This window comes from Scyliorhinus torazame, chromosome 21 (genome assembly GCF_047496885.1).
Source record: "Scyliorhinus torazame isolate Kashiwa2021f chromosome 21, sScyTor2.1, whole genome shotgun sequence".
NCBI lineage: Eukaryota > Metazoa > Chordata > Chondrichthyes > Carcharhiniformes > Scyliorhinidae > Scyliorhinus > Scyliorhinus torazame.
The window spans coordinates 3,382,617-3,406,736 of NC_092727.1; the positions used below are offsets into that span (position 1 = coordinate 3,382,617).

At 46.4% G+C, this 24,120-nt stretch overlaps 1 protein-coding gene across 1 annotated transcript in view; it reads right to left on the reverse strand.

Moving 5' to 3' along the window:
- The window catches only part of cbl (Cbl proto-oncogene, E3 ubiquitin protein ligase), a 294,821-nt gene that overhangs the window by 58,377 nt on the left and 212,324 nt on the right, over nucleotides 1–24,120 (reverse strand). Inside the window, exons 7-9 of the mRNA XM_072486364.1 lie at nucleotides 22,221–22,308; nucleotides 10,639–10,770; nucleotides 8,602–8,802 (exon numbers count right to left, since the gene is read on the reverse strand). Of these exons, the coding sequence (XP_072342465.1) occupies nucleotides 8,602–8,802; nucleotides 10,639–10,770; nucleotides 22,221–22,308 (421 nt within the window). The remainder of the gene's footprint in view (nucleotides 1–8,601; nucleotides 8,803–10,638; nucleotides 10,771–22,220; nucleotides 22,309–24,120) is intronic.

Consider the following 24,120-nt stretch of genomic DNA (forward strand, 5'->3'; position numbering starts at 1 on the left):
TCATCTTTTCTCTTTTTATTAATAAGTGGTTTGTTAATGTTTTACTTATAAATCTGGTGTCTGTAATTCATTGGAGCAGTCACGGGTTAAAGATCTATAGAAAATTCTAATCATTAGTTAATTCACTGGGCCAATCAGTAGCTGGTGGTGTCGCTCAGGGATCAATGTTGGGTCCACAATTGTTCACAATTTGCATGGATGATTTGGAGTTGGGGACCAAGGGCAATGTGTCCAAGTTTGCAGACGACACTAAGATGAGTGGTAAAGCAAAAAGTGCAGAGGATACTGGAAGTCTGCAGAGGGATTTGGATAGGCTAAGTGAATGGCCTAGGGTCTGGCAGATGGAATACAATGTTGACAAATGTGAGGTTATCCATTTTGGTAGGAATAACAGCAAAAGGGATTATTATTTAAATGATAAAATATTAAAACATGCTGCTGTGCAGAGAGACCTGGGTGTGCTAGTGCATGAGTCGCAAAAAGTTGGTTTACAGGTGCAACAGGTGATTGGATTGGATTTGTTTATTGTCACGTGTACTGAGGTACAGTGAAAAGTATTTCTGCGAGCAGCTCAACAGGTCATTAAGTACATGAGAAGAAAAGGGAATAAAAGAAAATACATAATAGGGCAACACAACATATACAATGTAACTACATAAGCACTGGCATCGGATGAAGCATACAGGGTGTAGTGTTAATGAGGTCAGTCCATAAGAGGGTCATTTAGGAGTCTGGTGACAGTGGGGAAGAAGCTGTTTTTGAGTCTGTCTGTACGTGTTCTCAGACTTCTGTATCTCCTGCCCGATGGAAGAAGTTGGAAGAGTGAGTAAGCCGGGTGGGAGGGATCTTTGATTATGCTGCCCGCTTTCCCCAGGCAGCGGGAGGTGTAGATGGAGTCAATGGATGGGAGGCAGGTTTGTGTGATGGACTGGGCGGTGTTCACGACTCTCTGAAGTTTCTTGTGATCCTGGGCCGAGCAGTTGCCACACCAGGCTGTGATGCAGCCCGATAGGATGCATTCTATGGTGCATCTGTAAAAGTTGGTAAGAGTCAATGTGGACATGCTGAATTTCCTTAGTTTCCTGAGGAAGTATAGGCGCTGTTGTGCTTTCTTGGTGGTAGCGTCAACGTGGGTGGACCCGGACAGATTTTTGGAGATGTGAACCCCTAGGAATTTGAAACTGCTAACCATCTCCACCTCGGCCCCGTTGATGCTGACAGGGGTGTGTACAGTACTTTGCTTCCTGAAGTCAATTACCAGCTCTTTAGTTTTGCTGGCATTGAAGGAGAGATTGTTGTCGCTACACCACTCCACTAGGTTCTCTATCTCCCTCCTGTATTTGGACTCATCATTATTCGAGATCCGGCCCACTATGGTCGTATCGTCAGCAAACTTGTAGATGGAGTTGGAACCAAGTTTTGCCACGCAGTCGTGTGTGTACAGGGAGTAGAGTAGGGGGCCAAGTACGCAGCCTTGCGGGGCGCCGGTGTTGAGGATTAAGAAGGCAAATGGAATTTTGTCCTTCGTTGCTAGAGGGATGGAGTTTAAGACTAGGGAGGTTATGCTGCAATTATAGAAGGTGTTAGTAAGGCTACACCTGGAGTAGTGTGTTCAGTTTTGGTCTCCTTACCTGAGAAAGGACGTACTGGCGCTGGAGGGTGTGCAGAGGAGATTCACTAGATTAATCCCAGAGCTGAGGGGGTTGGATTACGAGGAGAGGTTGAGTAGACTGGGACTGTACGCGTTGGAATTTAGAAGGATGAGGGGGGATCTTATAGAAACATATAAAATTATGAAGGGAATAGATAGGATAGATGCGGGCAGGTTGTTTCCACTGGCGGGTGAAAGCAGAACTAGGGGGCATAGCCTCAAAATAAGGGGAAGTAGATTTAGGACTGAGTTTAGGAGGAACGTCTTCACCCAATTCCTTGCCCAGTGAAGCAGCTGAGGCTCCTTCATTTAATGTTTTTAAGATAAAGATAGATAGTTTTTTGAATAAAGGGAGTAAGGGTTATGGTGTTCGGGCCGGAAACTGGAGCTGAGTCCACAAAAGATCAGCCATGATCTCATTGAATGGCGGAGCAGACTCGAGGGACCAGGTAGCCAACTCCTGCTCCTAGTTCTGATGTTCTCTGGGGTCTGAGGGGCTGGAATTGACCGGGCACACACCTAGGGTGTCGCAGCACAGTCCAGTACCCAACAAGTTTGGGCAGGACACGAACATGTGGGTGTGGTTGGCCGGGCCACCCCGGCAGCATTCACATCTGTCCTCCACTTCCGGGAGGGCATATTCTGGTCAAGTGAGCCTCGTGTACTACCCTTCAGCTGCATTAGGCTCAGTCCTGTGCATAAGGAGGTAGCGTTCACCCTGCGGAGTGCTTCAGTTCAGAGTCCTCCCCCTGTCTCTATGCCTAGCTTTTCCTCCCAGCTTTACCCTGTCTCATCCAGCGGGGCCCTTACCTCCTCTAACATTTGCCCGTACATACCAGCGCAGTTACCGTTACCTAATTTGCCGGATGCCAGCAGTCTGTCCAGTAGGGTGTGTCCGGGTAGCTGGGGGAACGTTGCGGTCTCCTTGCGGAAGACCTTCCTCAGTTGCAGGTATCAAAGCTGGTTTCCTTTCGTGAGCTGGAGCTTTTCTGGTAGTCCTCCCAGGGCCACAACTCTACCATCTGCATGCAAGTCTCTTACAGTCAGTACCCCTTCACCCTATCTCCACGCTATGAAGGAGGCATCTATTGTTGAATTTATGGTATTTGCAGATGGAGGCCACAGCAGACATTGCACCAAGACTGAAATGGTGCCCAAGCTGGTTGCAGGTCCTTAGCATGGGCACCGCCACATGTTTCTCGAGTACTTGGTGCGGGGAAATGGGAGTGGGGCCGCGGCCAGTGCTCGGAGGGAGATCTCCATACAGGAGGTCTCCTCAATCTGCACCCATTCCGCCTCTGGCTCTCTCAGAATAGGAGGTTCAGAAGTGCCAAGCTCCCATTTTCCACCTTGTTTGTAGGACGCTTGCACGGATTCTGGGGGGGTTTTCCCGCCCAAACAAGTGCCATAATTAATTTATCTACCTTGGTGAAGAAGTCCTTGAGGATGAAGATTGGGAGGGATCGAAATCTTGGCAGCATGTTCATTTTTATTGTCTGCAGTCATCCCGCCAGGGAGAGCGGGAGCAAGTCCCACCCCCACAAGCCTCTCTTATCTCTTCCACTGGACACAACAGGTTTCACTTATGCATCCATGTCCAGCCGTGAGCTATCTGGATCGCCACACATAGGAAATTGGTTTGGGCCAGTTTGAATGGCAGCATCCCCAGCTCTGGTACTCCCCCGTGGGCGTTCCGGGGAAGATTTCGCTCTTGCTCGGGTTACGTTTGTAACCAGCGAAAGCTCCAAACTCCCTTAGGAGTTCTATTATTCCTCCCATGCTGGCTAGGGTTTCTGAGACATGGAGGAACAGGTCATCCATGTACAGTGAGACTCTTTTTATTTCCCCTTTGAATGTCATTGCACCCCTTCAACAACCTGCGGGCGATAGCCAGTGGCTCGATTGCCAGAACAAATAGCAGCGGGAACAGCAGCATCCCGGCTTCGTGCTTCTGTGAACCTGGCTCAAATCCAAACCTTTCCAGCACCTCCAGGAGGTACCTCCATCCGACTCAGTCAAAGGCCTTCCCTGCGTCTAGGGAGATGGTCACTTCTGGTGTCTTCTCCCCAGGCGGGGTCATAATCACATTCAGCAGGTGTCTGATGTTAACTGTCTGCCGGGGGCAAACCCCATCTAATCTTCCACAATTTGAGTGGGAGTACCTGTGGGAAACGCTGGGGGGGTTTGGGTTTGGTGAGGGCTTTATTGGCTGGGTGAAATTGTTGTACCAGGAGCCTGTAGCAAGTGTATGTACAAACCGGCTGAGGACGGGGTACTTCCGAGCTTCACCGGGGAATGAGGCAGGGGTATCCCCTCTCCCAGTTACTATTTGCCCTAGCTATAGAACAGCTAGCTATGGCGCTGAGAGCCTTGAGGAACTGGCGGGGACTGGTTCGGGGGGGGGGGGGGGGGGGGGGGGGGGGGGTCTGCGGATCCTGGGGGATTTTGGTAGTTTTCCAGAGTACAAACTGAACATGGGAGAGAGTTGTTTCTGATCCAGGCCAAGGGGCAGGAGGAAAGACTGAAAAAGCTGTCGCTCAGTATGGTAGAGAAAAGTTTTCATTACCTGGGTATACAGGTGGCCAGGAAATGGAATGCCCTGCACAAGCTCAACCTGACCCGGTTGGTGGAGCAAATGGAAGGAGACTTTAAAAGGTGGGACATGCTGTCACTGGCAGGGAGGGTGCAGACCGTGAAAATGGCTGTCCTCCCCAGATTTTTGTTTGTCTTTCAGTGCCTCCCCATCTTCATCCGCAAGGCCTTTTTTAAGCGGGTGAGTAGGATCATGTTGGGCTTTGTTTGAGCGAATAAGACCCCGTGAGGGGAGGGGGTTGGCGCTGCCGAACTTTTGCAACTACTACTGGGCGGCCAATATAGCTATGATTAGGAAATGGGCAATTGGGGGGGGGGGGGGGGGGGGGGGGGGGGGGAAGAGGAGAGAGAAGAGAGCAGCTGGAGGCAGCGTCATGTAAAGGTACTAGTCTGGGAGCTTTCATAACGGCTCCTTTGCCGTTCTCGCCCATGTCTGGGCATTCCCGGGGCTTAGAGTGTTCTGGCAAGGGTTCACGAAGGCAATGTCCAAGATGCTTAACACACAGGTGGTGCCGAGACCAGAGATAGCGATCTTTGGAGTGTCAGAAGATCCGAGAGTTCAGGGGACGAAAGAGGCCGACATCTTGGCCTTTGCCTCCCTAGTAGCCCGGAGACGGATTTTATTAATGTGGAGGGACTCGAAGCCCCCCGAGTGTAGAGACATAGGTTAACGACATGGCTGGGTTTCTCAGCCTCGAGAAAATAAAGTTGTCCTTAAGAGGGTCTACGCTAGGGTTCTCTCGGAGGTGGCAGCCATTCGTCGACTTTCTCGGGGAAAATTAAAATGTCAGCAGCAATCCGTAGGGTGGGGGTGTGCGCTTCATTGGGATGGTGTGGGAATACTGAGTCGCGTGGGGTAATGTCTATTTAATTGTTCTTGTATATTCTCTTTTTGCACTATGTTAATGTTCACTCTAGTTTGTTTTATTATTGTTACTATTGTTTTATGAAAAATTCAGCAAAATGCCAATAAAAATACTTGTAAAAAAAAATAATAATCTTCCACAATGACTTGTGGCCCGCAACTCTCCCTGGCCAGAGCCTCCGCCAGGACTTTGGCGTCAGTGTTCAGAAGTTAGATGGATCTGTATGACCTGCACTCCACGGGTCTGTCTTTTTTAGGGATTAGCGATATCGAGACCTGCGCCAGCATAGCCGGCAGGGCTCCTCTCGACAGCGAATCATTGATCATCTCCCACAGGTGCGGGGCCAGTGCTGCCATAAACGTTTTAGAGAACTCCACCGGGAATCAGTCCACACCAGGTGTCTTCCCTGAGTGCATGGAGTTGATGACCTTCCCCAGTCCTAGCAGTGCTTCCAGTCTCGGTTTCTTTTCCTCTTCCGCTGCTGGTAAGTCCAGCCAGTCGAGAAACCGTTTAATGTTCGAGTCTCCCTCCGGGGGAGTCAGACAGTCCCTGGTAGAAGGTCGCAACGGCCTCGTTGATCTTATTTGGCGCTGTGACTAATCCTGCCATTTCCGTTCCTCATCTGTGCTATCTCGCTGGCGGCTGCCTGCTTTCTCAGTTGGTGTTCCAATAGGTGGCTGGCCTTGTCCCCATGCTCATAAAACTTGTCCCTGTCTGGTTCGCTATTTTCCCCCCAGTAGAGAGCAGGTGAAATTTGTCGTTTTTTTCTCTCCGCCAGCAGCTCCGTGGTCGGGGCCATAGAGTACCGCCGATTAATCTCCAATATGGAGTCGATCAACCATTGCCTCGTCACCCTTTTCTTCCTGACCTTGAGATCTCTGTTCGCTATATTTCCCCCCTTATCATTGCCTTCAGTGCATCCCAGATTGTGGCGGGTAAGACATCCCATTCTGTTTGCAGGTTACATACCCGATGGCTTGTGACATTCCTTCACTTCGTCGGCGAGGAGGGATTTGTCCAGCTTCCATGGGGGGGGCTCTGGCCCGGCCCGTCTCCAATCTCACATCCATGTAGTGTGGTACGTGGTCAGAGATTACTATAGCGGAGTATTCTCCCCCCCCCCCCACCACCCTGGAAGCATCAATTTACCCACTATAAAGAAGTCACGGGAGTAGACTTTGTGAACGTGGGAGGGGGCGGTTGAATCGCCACAGGTTCCCTCCCACCCCATCTGCTCCATGGAAGTGTTTAGTTCTTTCGGCATTCCAGATTTGTTCCCTGATCTGGGTTGGACTGGTCTGCCGTTGGGTCCTGTGCACAGTTGAAGATGCCCCCCCCCATGATGAGCTGGTGGGAGTAGAGTTCGGGGATGCCCGCCATTGTTTTTTTAATGGAGTCAGCAGCGTCCCAGTTAGAGGCGTTTGTATTTACTGCACTAGGGTACTGCAAGGACTTGATAAAGCAATACATGAACCATACTCAACTTTTGTGAATATCATTCCTTGGAAAACTATGCAATGTTTAACAAATATATTGGTGTCAATGGCGAGATCCAGGATTATAATCCAGGCTCAACACTATTATATAATAGAAGGATTACTGGAGTTACTTGATGAGCAGGCTAATTAAGGGAAACAGAGTAAACTATTTTAATGCCTTGTCCACAAAATGTAAAATTAGTAGAGCTTCTAAAGCCAACTAATATTTAATCCTAAACAAAATAAAAGAAGCAGAGTTCCACAATCGTTTAAGGAAACAAATTTGTGCAACAATGCAAGGACTTGAACGTTTGCTAGCCGCAAAATGACATTCAGCCGTTTGTCACCTTCTGCAGTACAAAGCAGCAAGAAAATTGTGACATTTCAATTATCACAGTTCTGACTCATGCAGGACATACGGAGCCACATTAACGATATATATTGGTGTCACAACACAGAAATTAGAATATGAGCCAGTTAATGTAATCATGGAGTCTTAAATGTCAGTTTCTTCAATCTGACAAAATGGTAGCTGCAGACAACTAATCCCATGCCCTTGTTAAGCCAATAAGATAATAATTTTCTATTCTCTCCGGTTACCACAGGTCACAGTTGCCAAGCAAAAAATATAACTGCGCCTGAGTATTACTTGTTTATTGAAGGTTCGTTCTCATTTCTAGATTGCTGAGATAACAGTAGCCAAATAAATTTGCCTTAGTCCCAGATGACCATAGGCGGCTTTCCCCTTTGAGGGGGAGAGCTGACTGGTGGTGGTTTAACACAAGGGTCACCTCACCCTCAGGCATGGGACAAGGTAGAGAAGGCGGACCTTCATGAATAACCTCAGCTGGTACAGGAATTGAACCCGTTCTGCATAACAAACCAGCTGTCCAGCCAACTGAGCTAAACCGGCCAAGATTACTGATGCAGCACATTACGAGTAGCAACTTCAGAAATAACATGATCCAGGCAGTATTGTTCAAATGCTGGTTTTCTAATCAAACTGCTGAGTTGGTGAGGGAAGTGAGAAAGAGATCCCTTTAACTTTTCCTTTTTATTATTGTTTACTTGTTTGAGAAACAATTATGAACAGGGGCTGTTTAGCACAGGGCTAAATCGCTGGCTTTGAAAGCAGACCAGGCCAGCAGCATGGTTCAATTCCCATAACAGCCTCCCTGAACAGGCGCCGGAATGTGGCGACTAGGGGCTTTTCACAGTAACTTCATTTGAAGCCTACTTGTGACAATAAGCAATTTTCATTTCATGTAATTTATATCACTTCCAATGTGTGTCACTTGGTGGCACTGTAGCTAACTTTGATACGAAAATACATTGAGGTTTTCTTCCTGTTCCTGGCATAATTCGGGAGCACAACGAGATACACTTGTATCGCAAGCTGTGATTTGTCAACTATCAATTTTCTAATTTAATTGTTAGTAAGCGGAAACCCCTCCTTACATTATTACAATATTAGATTCTTTCTGCAATTTGTTATGTTTAATATACAGCAGGTTCCCACAACAAAATTACATTTCAATATAGAACCCATTGTAACATTGGTATCAAACTGAAAATTAGTGCCAATATCTGGACCATACCCCTTTCTGAAGTTGAGACTAGTAATTTAAGTGTAGTCTTCAGTAAATAATCTGCTATTAGCTCAGCATTCAGAATTATAAACATGTCTCAAAATACTAGATCTTTCAAAAGGAGAGTTTGACCGTAGTCTGGATTCAAAATATGCAGAAATCCTAAAACAAGTAAGATTTTCACTGTTCAGTATTAAAATGTGAATGGTACAACAAACAAGTAAAAATCTCCAACATTTCTCCAATCATTATTCTTCGAAATTTGATACCAATTAATTTAATGGATAAAATATTATATCGCTGTAAGCTAGAAGTTTAGACAATACACCCCACCATTGCGGACACTGCTACACAAACAGCAGTGAACCCTGGAAAGCTCCATTCACTGGACTTTGAAAAATGTACGCACAAAAGTCTATAGCTACCTTGGTACTTGACAGCTTGTTCATCATAAACAATTCATCGGCACGGTCATCATCTTCATCCTCATAATTCGGGGATAACATTGTCTCCATTCCAAACCGAGCTTGGCCAGGTCCATCTTTGGGGTCGAAGGGGTCTACGACTATTGGTTCAGTGCCTTTTATTTCACAGCGACAAAATGGGCAGCCTTGACCTTCAGATTCCTAAGCAGAGCACATGGAATTTAGTCAGTTGAATTTACTAAAGCTAATGCCCTTTGCAAAGGGTCTGAGACTGTGTCAGAGTGCTTTACACCATGTCTAATGGAGCTTTACAATCATTACTCTGAAAATAATTAGCAGTGCAGTGGAACTCAAACACAGTTCCATCGCAGTGTTGCCACGAGGCCCTATACAAAACATCATAGCCCAAATCATACAATTTTAATGTTCTGCAATGCTCTTAGTTCATGACATTCTCCCATGAGACACAATACCTGTAACCACTCTTACTTAACCCAACTCTAACTTCACCTCTAATGTATGTTCTCTCCACAAGTAACTCGCGCTTGGAAGAACTTCTCCAATTTCTGCACAGCATGAAGTTACATTGAAATCCTAGTGACAACACCGAATGGAATTCTGCAATTGGGATTCTTGTAACAGTTCTTCACATGTCAAATTCTTAATCTCAACCATTTTGCATGGGTAAACATGCATAATTAACAGAACATGGGAGGCAGCGGCACAGCGGGATTGTCACTGGACTAATACAGAGACCCAGGGCAAGATCTAGGGACCCGAGTTCAAATCTCACCACGGCAGATGGTGAAATTTAAATTAAATAAACATCTGGATGACCGGGATAATTTAACAGTGACCGTGAAAACATTGTTGACTTTTTTGTAAAAAAAAAAACATCTCATTCACCAATGTGAATGGGAACCAAATCTACCATCCTTACCTAGCCTCGACTATATGCAACTCCAGATCCACAGTAATGTGGTTAACTTCAAATGCCCTCTGAAATGGAGGGCAGTTAGGGATGGGTAATAAATACTTGCCAGCCAGCAACGCCCATATCCCATAACCTTAAAATTGTAACTGCACAGAACTACAAATAGCAGCACAAACTTTGCATTCCAGAAATAGAAAATAAGAGATTATCACTGCAGTCCTCAAATCATGAGAACTGAGCTCATCACTTTAATTGGCCAGAACATTCTAAATGTCATTCATTACCTCCAGCTCTGGCATTTTGTTACATGTCTGCTAGAACAGACCTGTGGACAAATCAAATCTAAGTATTCTTGATAAAGGCAACTAATCTGTAATGGTATAGAAAATGTTGAAATCTCTAGTTATTATTGATCAGTGTGTGCACATTCTCCCCGTGTCTGTGTGGGTCTCACAACCACAACCCAAAGATGAGCAGGACAGGTGGATTGGCCACGCTAAATTTCCTCTTAATTCCCCAAAAAATAATTTGGTACTCTAAAATATATATTTTTTAATAATGTTGAATTATTGATCAGTCTCAGTGAAACTCGCTATCCCTAGTTACTTCCTCCCCTTCTCATTAAAAGTGAGCAAGAGACACAGACCAGGGTCAGTGAGACACTGAGCATTCACAATAAAATTGTGAAATATCGTCGGAAATATCTTCACTTGGTGGTTTAGTAATTCTGGCTGTACTGAGATGCTTCATAAAACAGTTTCATTGTTTTTTTTATAAACTGACTAGTTTCTTACAATACCTCACTATACCATTGGAAAATTGCATTTAAATGCTCCAAAAATGCATCTTTTCAATTGAATTACTACTTTTAATAATTCTTTATGAAGTGATTTTCTTATTATTTATCGGTTAAGAGCAGCAGGTAAGCAGACAGATTATGGATGTGGTTTACAGTACCCTCTCCATCGGTATTCAGTATTATTGTCTGCCTACATACAGCAGGAGTAAAGTGAAAGTGACAACAGAACATCTTCAATGAGAAACTGCATAAATGCATATATAATTACTCACGTTACTGACTGGTCCAACTTATTCTTTCCTACCTGCCAGGCTGTAAGACAGGAAGTACACATTAGATGACCACAGGGTTCTATTTTTACATCCTTGTCATTTTCTGCACAGATCTTGCAGAGCTGGAAGGTGGAGCCCATCTCACAATACAGTTCATATTGTTCCTTGCAGGGCAGAAATTAAGAAATGAGAATTATGCTTTTATGCTGGTAAAATTCAATTCTACAATATAACACTTCAAAATAGTACCATTTGCTTTTTATGCAGTTCCACAGCTGGTAACTGCTCTTTGGTACCTTGCGCTCAAGTGGCTATTCTCGGTGTATGAGACAGGAGCACGGACAACAATTGGAGCTGCAGGAGCGTGTGCCTCGTCAAAAAGAAAAAGGAGGCATTTGTCAGGGCTAAAAGGCTGGGAACAGACGAAGCCTGTGTGGAATATAATGAAAGTAGGAAGGAACTTAAGCAAGGAGTCAGGAGGGCTAAAAGGGGTCACGAAAAGTCTTGGCAAATAGGGTTAAGGAAAATCCCAAGGCTTTTTACACATACATAAAAAGCAAGAGGGTAGCCAGGGAAAGGGTTGGCCCACTGAAGGATAGGCAAGGTGATTAATGCAGGTAGGGCAGTGGATGTTGTCTATATGGACTTCAGTAAGGCCTTTGACAAGGTCCCTCATGGTAGACTAGTACAAAAGGTGAAGTCACACGGGATCAGGGGTGAGCTGGCAAGGTGGATACAGAACTGGCTAGGTCATAGAAGGCAGAGAGTAGCAATGGAAGGATGCTTTTCTAATTGGAGGGCTGTGACTAGTGGTGTTCCACAGGGATCAGTGCTGGGACCTTTGCTGTTTGTAGTATATATAAATGATTTGGAGGAAAATGTAACTGGTCTGATTAGTAAGTTTGCAGACGACACAAAGGTTGGTGGAATTGCGGATAGCGATGAGGACCGTCAGAGGATACAGCAGGATTTAGATTGTTTGGAGACTTGGGCGGAGAGATGGCAGATGGAGTTTAATCCAGACAAATGTGAGGTAATGCATTTTGGAAGGTCTAATGCAGGTTGGGAATATACAGTGAATGGTAGAACAGAACCCTCAAGTGTATTGAAAGTCAGAGAGATCTAGGTGTACAGGTCCACAGGTCACGGAAAGGGGCAACACAGGTGGAGAAGGTAGTCAAGAAGGCATACGGCATGCTTGCCTTCATTGGCCGGGGCATTGAGTATAAGAATTGGCAAGTCATGTTGCAGCTGTACAGAACCTTAGTTAGGCCACACTTGGAGTATAGTGTTCAATTCTGGATGCCACACTACCAGAAGGATGTGGAGGCTTTAGAGAGGGTGCAGAAGAGATGTACCAGAATGTTGCCTGGTATGGAGGGCATTAGCTATGAGGAGCGGTTGAATAAACTCGGCTTGTTCTCACTGGAACGACGGAGGTTGAGGGGAGACCTGATAGAGGTCTACAAAATTATGAGGGGCATAGACAGAGTGGATAGTCAGAGGCTTTTCCCCAGGGTAGAGGGGTCAATTACTAGGGGGCATAGGTTCAAGGTGCGAGGGGCAAGGTTTAGAGGAGATGTACGAGGCAAGTTTTTTTTTTTTTTTTTTTATAAACACAGAGGGTAGTGGGTGCCTGGAACTCGCTACCGGAGGAGGTGGTGGAAGCAGGGACGATATTGACATTTAAGGGGCATCTTGACAAAAACATGAATAGGATGGGAATAGAGGGATACGGACCCAGGAAGCGTAGACGGTTGTAGTTTAGTCGGGCAGCATGGTCGGCACGGGCTTGGAGGGCCGAAGGGCCTATTCCTGTGCTGTACCTTTCTTTGTTCTTTGTTCTTTCATTGGGATAGAAATATTAAAGAAAAGCACTATAAAATTAGTGCAAGTACAAATAATGAGAGCGTGGACAGAACTGCACTTCATCTTTTATTGAAAGAGTGAATGCCCTTACAGTGTCTCAGATGCGGACTCTTGACTCTTCAGAACAACAAGGTTGGTTAGGATAATTCTCGCACCCAAACCGCACTCATTACAACTTCTACAAGAACTGGAACCACAACCTGCATTTTAAACATTGAATAATGGATACGTGGGAGGTAATTGCAAATAATTATAATACAGTAACCTAATTGAGGGAGTCAACTAATTTATTGAAGCTCAAGTTAACCATCTGAAGAATAAGCAGCAATTTGCATTAACCAGCTTTAAATAATTTGATCAGAGATAGTCAACACGGGTTTGTGAAGGGCAGGTTGTGCCTCACAAACCTTATTGAGGTCTTTGAGAAGGTGACCAAACAGGTGGATGAGGGTAAAGCTGTTGATGTGGTGTATATGGATTTCAGTAAAGCGTTTGATAAGGTTCCCCACGGTAGGCTACTGCAGAAAATATGGAGGCATGGGATTCAGGGTGATTTAGCAGTTTGGATCAGAAATTGGCTAGCTGGAAGAAGACAAAGGGTGGTGGTTGATGGGATATGTTCAGATTGGAGTCCAGTTACTGGTGGTGTACCACAAGGATCTGTTTTGGGGCCAATTCGGTTTGTCATTTTTATAAATGACCTGGAGGAGGGCGTAGAAGGATGGGTGAGTAAATTTGCAATTGACACTAAAGTCAGTGGAGTTGTGGACAGTGCGGAAGGATGTTACAAGTTACAGAGGGACATAGATAAGCTGCAGCGCTGGGCTGAGAAGTGGCAAATGGTGTTTAATGCAGAAAAGTGTGAGGTGATTCATTTTGGAAGGAATAACAGGAAGACAGAGTACTGGGCTAATGGTAAGATTCTTGGCAGTGTGGATGAGCAGAGATATCGGTGTCCATGTACATAGATCCCTGAAAGTTGCCACCCAGGTTGAGAGGGTTGTTAAGAAGGCGTACGGTGTGTTAGCTTTTATTGGGAGAGGCATTGAGTTTCGGAGCCATGAGGTCATGTTGCAGCTGTACAAAACTCTGGTGCGGACTGGAGGCAGTTTTCGTTAGAGAGAAGGTCAAGAGGTGACTTAATTGAGGCGTACGATGATTGGATAGGGTGGACAGTGAGAGCCTTTTGCCTCGGATGGTGATGTCTAGCACGAGGGGACATAGCTTTAAATTGAGGGGAGATAGATACAAGACAGATGTCAAAGGTAGGTTCTTTACTCAGAGAGTAGTAAGGGTGTGGAATGCCCTGCCTGCAACAGTAGTGGACTCGCCAACACCAAGGGCATTCAAATGGTCATTGGATAGACATATGGACGATAAGGGAATAGTGTAGATGGGCTTTAGAGTGGTTTCACAGGTCGGCGCAACATCGAGGGCTGAAGGGCCTGTACTGCGCTGTAATGTTCTATGTTCTATGTTTTAAATCATTTCAGAGTGTTGGGAGGGATTCTCCGTTGGCTGACGCCAAAATCAGATACGCAATTCAGCAGACAATTGATTCAGAAGGCAAAATTACGGCGGAGGCAGCAGAAAGATTTAGACAGTTTAGGAGAGTGGTCCAAGAAATGGCTGATGAAATTCAACGTAGGCAAGTGCGAGGTCTTGCACTTTGGAAAAAAGAATAGAGGCATGGACTATTTTCTAAACAGTGACAAAATTCATAATGCTGAAGTGCAAAGGGACTTGGGAGTCCGAGTCCAAGATTCTCTAAAGGTAAACTTGCAGGTTGAGTCCGTAATTAAGAAAGCAAATGCAATGTTGTCATTTATCTCAAGAGGCTTGGAATATAAAAGCAGGGATGTACTTCTGAAGCTTTATAAAGCATTAGTTAGGCCCCATTTAGAATACTGTGAGCAATTTTGGGCCCACACCTCAGGAAGGACATACTGGCACTGGAGCGGGTCCAGCGGAGACTCACACAGATGATCCCAGGAATGGTAGGCCTAACATACGATGAACGTCTGAGGATCCTGGGATTATATTCATTGGAGTTTAGGAGGTTGAGGGGAGATCTAATAGAAACTTACAAGATAATGAATGGCTTAGATAGGGTGGACGTAGGGAAGTTGTTTCCATTAGCAGGGGAGACTAGGACCCGGAGGCACAGCCTTAGAATAAAAGGGAGTCACTTTAGAACAGAGATGAGGAGAAATTTCTTCAGCCAGAGAGTGGTGGGTCTGTGGAATTCATTGCCACAGAGGGCGGTGGAGGTCGGGACGTTGAGTGTCTTTAAGACAGAAGTTGATAAATTCTTGATTTCTCGAGGAATTAAGGGCTATGGAAAGAGAGAGCGGGTAAATGGAGTTGAAATCAGCCATGATTGAATGGTGGAGTGGACTCGATGGGCCGAATGGCCTTACTTCCTCTCCTATGTCTTGTGGTCTTATGGACGCCGATTTGATGACATCGCAATTCTCCGTCATCTCAACAGCAGCGTCAATGTGGCATGGAACACACGGAGAATAAACACCGTTTGCTTATCATTAGCAGGCCCGACCCAGCATTCGCCGGGGTCTCCGCAATTCGCCACCTGCAATAGGCAGAGTTCCCAACGGGGCAGTTCACTTGTGCTTTTAAAAATCATGAAACATAGTGGCTGATGAGGGAGAGAGAGAGGAGGCAGGACACAGAGGTGCAACTGTGGCCAGGTTCGTTGGGGTTGGGGGGAGGGGGGCATGACGGGGAGCAGGCTGAGTGAACAGAATAGAATCCCTACAGTGCAGAAGGAGGCCATTCAACCCAGCGAGTCTGCACTGGCCCTTGCTCCGATAGAGCACCTCACCTGGGCCCAATCCCCCACTCCTAGCCCCGCCACCCCACCTAATTTATGGACAATTGATCATGGCCAATTCCCTAACCTGAGGGGAAACCGGAGCACCTGGAGTAAACCCACGCAGATACGGGGGAAAAATGCAAACTCCACACAGTCACCAGAGGTCAGAATTGAACCTGGCACTGTGAGGCAACAGTGCTACCTACTGTGCCACCATGCCGCCCAAGTGGCTGGGGTAACCTCCCCCACAGGACTGGGGCGGTGTCCAGTCATGGACCGCCATTGCCATGGCTTGCAAGGCAACCATCTCGCTGCGCACCCTGTATACCGGCCGTATGGGTGCTCCCTCCCCCTCGAGCAGCCTCCCACTGGCGGGGAATAAGGCGGATCACCGTGGGCAATGGCTCCAGTAGCCCCTACGGGGGGGCCAGGTGGGGACTGCGGAGCGTACTGCTGGCATGGGCAGCCCCACTCAACAGTACCCCTGGCATCAGGTACAGACACTAGTGCCAGAGTCCCCACGGTGCCCGGCAACAACGGGTTCAGGGGTGCGGAGGTTTTGGGGAGGGAGAGAAAAGACATGCAGGGGCAGAGCCTGTAGTGCCAATCAGGGCCACCATGTTGCCCATTGGACCTTGTTGGGCGTGGGGGCATGCACCATGCCTAACATTTCTGCCTTTCATCCCTTGTAGTCAATGCATATTAGAATTCAACCAGTAATGTTGGCCTTCCTGCTAGCCGCTGCAGCCCTGGGGGATCATCTGCGGCTGTAAGTGCTGCTGCTCGAGGAGGAAGAGGGATTGTGCCCCAGAGGAATAGGAGGCAGCCGCCCAGGATGGAGAGCCAGCTGCCCAACAGGGCGACGAGGAGGCGCCGCATGAGGCCTCGCGTGGAACTGCAGCACCCGTCATTTGAAGACCTGCTGGACCGGGCATGCCGAAGACTCCAGCTGTGCAGGGAAAGTGCAACACATCTGCCAGATCATGGCACACCTGGCGATATGGGGGAAGGACACCCTCTCCCGGTGGCCGTCAAGGTGACGGTCACACTGAACATCTACGCCACAGGGTCCTTCCAGGTGCCAAGTGGGGACCTGTCCGGGATCTCTGACACCTCGGTGCACAGGTGCATCAGTGCCGTCACGGAGGCCCTATATGCCCAGTGGCCACAATACATCCACTTCAATGTGACAGAGCCCACCAGGATGACTGGGCAGTGGGGTTCGCTGCCATATTCCGGGACAAGGGGATGATCGACGGGATGCCTGCCCCCCTACAAGTACCTACAGATGACAGGCTGCTCTACACAAACCGAAAGGGGGTTCCACTCGATGACCGTACAGTTGATATGTGAGCTTCAACTGCAAAATATGCAACATGCCTGCGCCACACCCGGGCAGTGTGCACGACGCCTTAATCCTGGCACACTCTACGATTCCCGACATGTTCAAGCTCACCCACCCCCGGCTTTGGCTCCTGGGTGACAGGGGTTATCCACTCCGATCGTGGCTGGTGATGCCTATCCGGAGGCCACAGACCGACGCGGAGACCCACTACAACAATGCCCATGCAGCGACCAGGAGCGTGATCGTGCAATGGCAGGGGATGGGTTACTGGTGGCCTTCGTGTACAGGGCACCAGGACCAGGTGGCTGGTATGGTTGCCGACATACACTGCTGGCTGGTCCGGACAGTGTTGCTGTCGCCGAGACTGCGGCGGCTGGCAGCCTCCTTCCTCGACCGGGGTACAGGGTCAACCGCCTCTCCACCGCATCCAGGAGGGTCTCCAGCTCGGCATCGGTGAATCTTGGGGTCGCTCTCTTCGCTGCCATCTTGTTCGCTGAGATGGTGTGTGTGGGGCTTGAAGTGCTACAGCTGGTCAGCCTCCCGAGTGTCAATCTCAGACCCAGTGAATCCGGCATTGTTTCTCATTGGAATCAATTGTGTTCCATGTGGCGCCCGTGCTAGCCCCTTAACAATAGCTGAATCGATCAAGGTGCGGTGCCAGTTTTGCTGTCGTAGAACTCCACTAATTCCGCACAGGTGTCAACACTTAGTCTCAGGAACGGAGAATCCTGCTGCCTGTGTTTGATTTCCTGGAGCACAGGGAGCAAATTAAAACAAAAACAGAAGATGCCGGATAAACCTAAAGGCTGGCAGCACCAGTGAAGAGAGAAACATAGTTAGCAGTGAGCCTGTGTGACTCTGAAGCTCCAAAGAGTCAAACCGTCTTGAAATGTAACTCTGTTTCTCTAGAAAAAATATGGTTTCAAATTTGGCAGTCGGGAAGTGGCAGAGTTGGGCACCGTCCACATATAATATGGGGCTAGTGCCAAAATTGGGAGAGCTTTCTTCCAAACTAGGCACGCAACAGCTGATGGAATCATACAACAGATAATGTCCCAGATACCACCTCTGGGTAGGGGGCTTCAATGTCCATCACCAAGAGTGGCTCAGTTGTACTGCTACAGACCGAGCTGGCCGGGTCCTAAAGGACATAGCTACTAGACTGGGTCTGCAGCAGGTGGTGAAGGAATCAACAAGAGGGAAAACTTACTTGACCTCTTCCTCACAGCTGCTTGCCGCAGATGCACCTGTCAATGGCATTATCTGTAGGAGTGACTACTGCACAGTCCCTGTGGTGACAAAGTCCCATCTTCACACAGAGGATAACTTCCGTCTTTTTGGGTGGCACTATCACTACGCTCAGTGAGATTGATTTCCAACAGATTGAGCAACACAAGACTGGGCAACCATGAGGCACACTGTCATCAGCAGCAAGAGAATTGTACTCCACCACAATCTGCAACCACATGGCCAAACATATACCCCTCTATCATTACCACCGAGTCAGGGGATCAACTCTGGTTCAATGAAGAATGCGTACGTAAAAATGAGGTATCAACCTGGTGAAGCTACAACACAGGACTTGTGCTCAAAACAGCATAAGCAGCAAATTATAGGAAAAGTTAAAAATTCTACAACCAATGGATCAGATCAAAGCCACATCTCGTCGTGGATGGTATTGGACAATTAAACTACATACAGCCAATTTGCTTCACTCCACTTGATATCAATAAATGACTGAAGGTACTTGATATTGCAACGGCTCTGGGCCCTGACAACATTCCGGCAATAGTACTGCAGGCTTGCGCTACAAACTTGCTGTACCCCTAGCCAAACTGTTCCACTACTGCTACAATGTGGAAAATTGCCCACATATGTCCTGTATGCAAAACAAGGAGGGATAATCCAACCCAGCCAATTCCTGCCCATCAGTCTACTCTTGATCATCAGTAAAGTAATGGAAGAGGTCACCAACTGTGCTATCAGGTGGCACATACCTAGCAATAACCTGCTCACCGACATTCAGGTTGGGTTCTGCAAGGGCCACTCAGCTCTTGACCTCAGTACAGCTTTATACATGCCAGAGGTGAGGGTGACTGTCCTTGACTTCAAGGCAGAATTTGATTGTGAGTGGCATCCAGGAACCCTATCAAAACTGGAGTCAATGGCAATCGGCGGTGCTGGGGTACTCTCTACTGATTGGAGTCATACCTAGCACAATGGATAGATGGATTGGTTTATTGTCACGTGTACCGAGGTACAGTGAAAAGTATTGTTGTGTGTGCAATTGCGGTTGTTGGAGGTCAATGATCTCAGTTCCAGGATATCACTGCAGGAGTTCCTCAGGGTAGTGTCCTAGGCCCAACCATCTTCAGCTGCTTCATCAATGACCTCCCTTCCATCATAAGGTCAGAAGAGGGAATGTTTGCGGATGACTGCACAATGTTCAGCACCATTCGCAACTCCTCAGATACTTGAACAGTCCATGTCCAAATGCAGCAAGACCTGGATAATATCCAGGCTGATAAGTGGCAAGAAACATTTGTGCCACACAAGTGCCAGGCAATGACCACCTCCAAGAAGTGAAAATCTCGCCATCTCTCCTTGGCATTCAACCACAATCCATTGACCAGGTACTGAACTGGACCAGCAATATAAATACCGTCTTTACAAGAGTAGGTCAAAGACTGGGAATTGTATCAGCAGTCATTCACTTCCCGAGAGTGTGATGATATACTCTCCACTTGCCTGAATGACTGAACCTCCGACAAAACTCAGAGGCCCAATACCATCCAGGACAAAGCAGCATGCTTGCTTGGCACCCCATTCACCACCTTAGACATTCACTCCCTCCACTACCAGCACACAGTGGCAACATTGCGTACAATATGCAAGATACACTCCAACAATTTGCCAAGACTCCTCTGACATCACCTTCCTAACCTGCAAGCACATAGGAACACAGCCACCTGAAAGTTCCTCTCCAAGCCATATAACATTGTGACTTGGAACTATAATCGCCATTCCTTCACTGTCACTGGATCAAAATCCTGGAACTCCCTTTTCTATCAGCACTGTTTGTGTTCACGCACCAGATTGAATGCTGAGGTTCCACAAGGCAGCTTAGCAACACCTTCTCAATGGCAATTAGGGTCAGGCAACTAATGCTGGCCTTGCCAGTGATGCCCTCATCTCACAAAAGCATAATAAGCTTTATTATTGTCACAAGTAGGCTTACATACACTGCAATGAAGTTACTATGAAAAACCCCGAGTCATAAAATAAATGCAATTAAACAGGTGATAGCATTCTGCGAAGGTTAGTCACTGCTCTCTACATTTTCCCTTTTGCAATGTTTGCAGGGTTGAGTTGAAGTTCTAACACTGAATTTATCTGCAGCACGGTAGCACAGTGGGTAGAGCTGTTGCTTCACAGCTCCAGGGTCCCAGGTTTGATTCCCGGCTTGGATCACTGCTTGTGCAGAGTCTGCACGTTCTCCCCGTGTCTGCGTGGGTTTCCTTCCACAAGTCCCGAAAGACGTGCTGTTAGGTAATTTGGACATTCTGAATTCACCCTCAGTGTACCCGAACAGGCGCCGGAATGTGGCAACTAGGGGCTCTTCACAGTAACTTCATTGCACTGTTAATGCAAGCCTGCTTGTGACAAAAAAGATTATAATTATTATTATTGGAAATGAATCTTTTAATTAAGTGCATAATTAATTTCAAGTATCTAGAGTCAGCAAAGGAAATGACACATTGTCATGACCATGCGCACTCAGTACGGCCATAACTTTAGTACTTGGGCTTCAACAAATTGGTGGTATGATACTAATTTGGTTGGATCTCTAACCTTTGCATAAATAGGGCAGCACGGTAGCATTGTGGATAGCACAATTGCTTCACAGCTCCAGGGTCCCAGGTTCGATTCCGGCTTGGGTCACTGTCTGTGCCGAGTCTGCACATCCTCCCAGTGTGTGCGTGGGTTTCCTCCGGGTGCTCCGGTTTCCTCCCACAGTCCAAAGATGTGCAGGTTAGGTGGATTGGCCATGATAAATTGCCTTTAGTGTCCAAAATTGCCCTTAGTGTTGGGTGGAGGTGTTGACCTTGGGTAGGGTGCTCTTTCCAAGAGCCGGTGCAGACTCAATGGGCCGAATGGCCTCCTTCTGCACTGTAAATTCTATGATAATCTATGATGAATAACTTTCCTTTTAAAATACACTTTCTATTCGGTTTCCCTCTCCATCTTCTCTTAACCACAGTTCCTGCTCCTCAAAAATTCCAAGTAAAGATAGCAAGGCCTGAAGTCAACCCACAAAATAAATGGATTGAATAGTTTATAAAGTTCAACGGGTTGAATGAGCCTAGTGTCTTTGTCACTTCCCAGCCCATCTAACAACAAAAGCAAATAAAACTAAGAAAGTCTTTCAGTTTTCCAACATTTAAACCCAATCAAAAAAGAAACAAGAATAATTTTAGGAGTGACACGACTGGAAGACTTCAGGAATACTGGATTCCAAGAATTGGGCAGTTCAAGGGTTAAAACTGCAGAGGTCATTTTTTAAAAAGAATTCTGTTCTGCAAGGCCTGGGTGCCATTAGCAGTCAGAAGGTGAAATTGACAAAGGAATGTGGTTTCAATCTGGGCTAATGGACTGTGGTCTGACTGGGGAAATCCCTGGGGAGTTAATGTGCTTTGCAGCCTGCAGAGATAATTTGTTTTTCAGCTGGGGGAAATGAGGTGGAGCCAAGGAATGCAGAGACACATTTTGAAAATCCTTAGAGAAGGAGTTTTTTGAAGAAAGTTTTGTAGAGGAGGTGAATCTACAATTCTCCCACAGTAAAATAGATTGAGATCTGTATGTTTCTTTTCTTGTTGTTTAATGGGAAATTGAGTAGTGGTATTAAGGGGTAATTGTAAGCTGTCCTTTTCGGGTGTGAAGTTAAAAGTTTAATATTGCATTCATAATTAAGTTTTGCTTTAAAAATAACCCCATCCAAAGCACTCTTGCTGTACAGTCTTACAAATAAACTCAAATATTGGGGTTTCGATCTATCATTAGCTACTGTTTGGGTCTGGTCTGGGATCTTAAAGCTTGAAGCAGTACAAGATAGTTACTATAAATGATTATATTTCTAAAGCATCAACAAGAGAAACATGAGCAGCATGCCCTCTCAAGTGAGATAACCTAAGCAGCTGTCAGTCCGTCAACCTGGCAAACAGAAATGTGATCACATGCTCAGGGTGCTGAACTATGCTTTGTGGAGTGAAATAGCAGTCAACTTAAAAAGGGAAGCATGAATGGTCCAGAATATCCTGGTTAAACAAAGTTGGGAACATCTGGAATCAGGTGCAGCAACCAGAGGGGACAGGTGAAAATAGGCAACAATTGTGCTGCATATGTACCTGGTGCAATACAAAACCTTTGGGCAACATTACAACAGCTTTTCAACTCAACAAGCTTATAGGTGAACTAAAAAATAAAAATATGGCAAGAATCAATGGCATTTTGTTGAAAGCAGCACGGAGCTCCCCAAAGAGCAGGAGCAGATAGGTTAGTACACATACCTGTGTCACTTTAATATGGTCATGTGGTGTTGGCTCACACAAACCAGTCAGATCTGGATTCTGACTGCGTCCATCAGGAAACAGGTAACTAGGAAAGAGTAAAATCAAGGACATCAAATATTTTCTCTGAATACCACACGCAATATCATTTCACATGACAACAACATTTGTGTTAGTCACTTAGAATCTTGAAGTTGTGCAACTTCTTCATTCTTGTTACATTCTTCCTTGGGACCAGTTTTTGGCATCAGTTTTGGGACAGGGGGGACCTATACCGTTGGGATGGTCCCCATCTGAACTGAGCTGGGACCTGTATTCTGGCGAAGAGAGTAAATAGGGTGGTCAATAGGACTTTAAACTAAAGATTGGGGGAAGAGTCAGGGAACCAAGAGGTGAAGTAATCAGTGGGAAGCGTAGCTGCTTAGGAATACAAAAAAGCACGAAAAGACAGAACTCAGGAGAGGTTACGATAGTCCCCATCCACACAAAATATGACAAAGTGTATGGAAAGGCTCAGTAAACCAAGGTCCACCACACTAAGAAAACAAAAAGGGATGGTCAATAGAGAATTAAAGGTGCTATATTTAAATGCGCGCAGTTTACAGAACAAGGTAGATGAGCTTGTGGCCCAGATTGTGACGGGCAGGTATGATGTAGGCATCACAGAGACATGGTTGCAGGGGGTTCAGGACTGGCATTTAAACATCCAGGGATTCACAACCTATCGAAAAGACAGAGAGGTGGGCAGAGGGGGCGGGGTTGCCTTGTTAATTAGGAATGAAATTAAATCAATAGCGCTAAACGACATAGGGTCAGATGATGTGGAGTCTGTGTGGGTAGAGTTGAGGAACCACAAAGGCAAAAAAACCATAATGGGAGTTATGTACAGGCCTCCTAACAGTGGTCAGGACCAGGGGCACAAAATGCACCACGAAATAGAAAGTGCATGTCAAAAAGGCAAGGTCGCAGTGATCATGGGGGACTTCAACATGCAGGTGGACTGGGTAAATAATGTTTCATTCATTGAATGTTTACAGGAGGGCTTTTTGGAACAGCTTGTGATGGAGCCCACGAGGGAACAGGCCATTCTGGACTTAGTATTATGTAATGAGCCAGACTTGATTAAAGATCTTAAAGTAAGGGAACACTTAGGAGGCAGTGATCATAATATGGTAGAATTCAATCTCCAATTTGAAAGAAAGAAGGTAGAATCAGATGTAAAGGTGTTACAGTTAAATAAAGGTAACTACAGGGGCATGAGGGAGGAACTGATGAAAATCGACTGGGAGCAGAGCCTAGTGGGAAAGACAGTAGAACAGCAATGGCAGGAGTTTCTGGGAGTAATTGAGGACACAGTACAGAGGTTCATCCCAAAGAAAAGAAATGTTATCAGAGGGGGGGGATTAGGCAGCCATGGCTGACAAAGGAAGTTAGGGAATGCATCAAAGCAAAAGAGAAAGCTTATAATGTGGCAAAGAGTAGTGGGAAGTCAGGAGATTGGGTTGGCTACAAAAACAAACGGAGGATAAAAAAAAGAGAGAAATAAGGAAAAAGAGGATCAATTATACAGGTAGGCTAGCCAGTAACATTAGGAATAATAGTAAAAGTTTCTTTAAATACATTAAAAACAAACGAGAGGCAAAAGTAGACATTGGGCCGCTCCAAAATGACGCTGGTAATCTAGTGTTGGGAGACAAGGAAAGAGCTGAGGAACTAAATAAGTACTTTGCGTCAGTCTTCACAGTAGAAGACATGAGTAATATCCCAACAATTCAGAGTCAGGGGAGTTGAATATGGTAGCCATCACAAAGGAAAAAGTGCGAGAAACTAAGAGGTCTAAAAATTAATAAATCTCCGGGCCCAGATGGGCTACATCCTAGAGTTCTAAAGGAGATAGCTG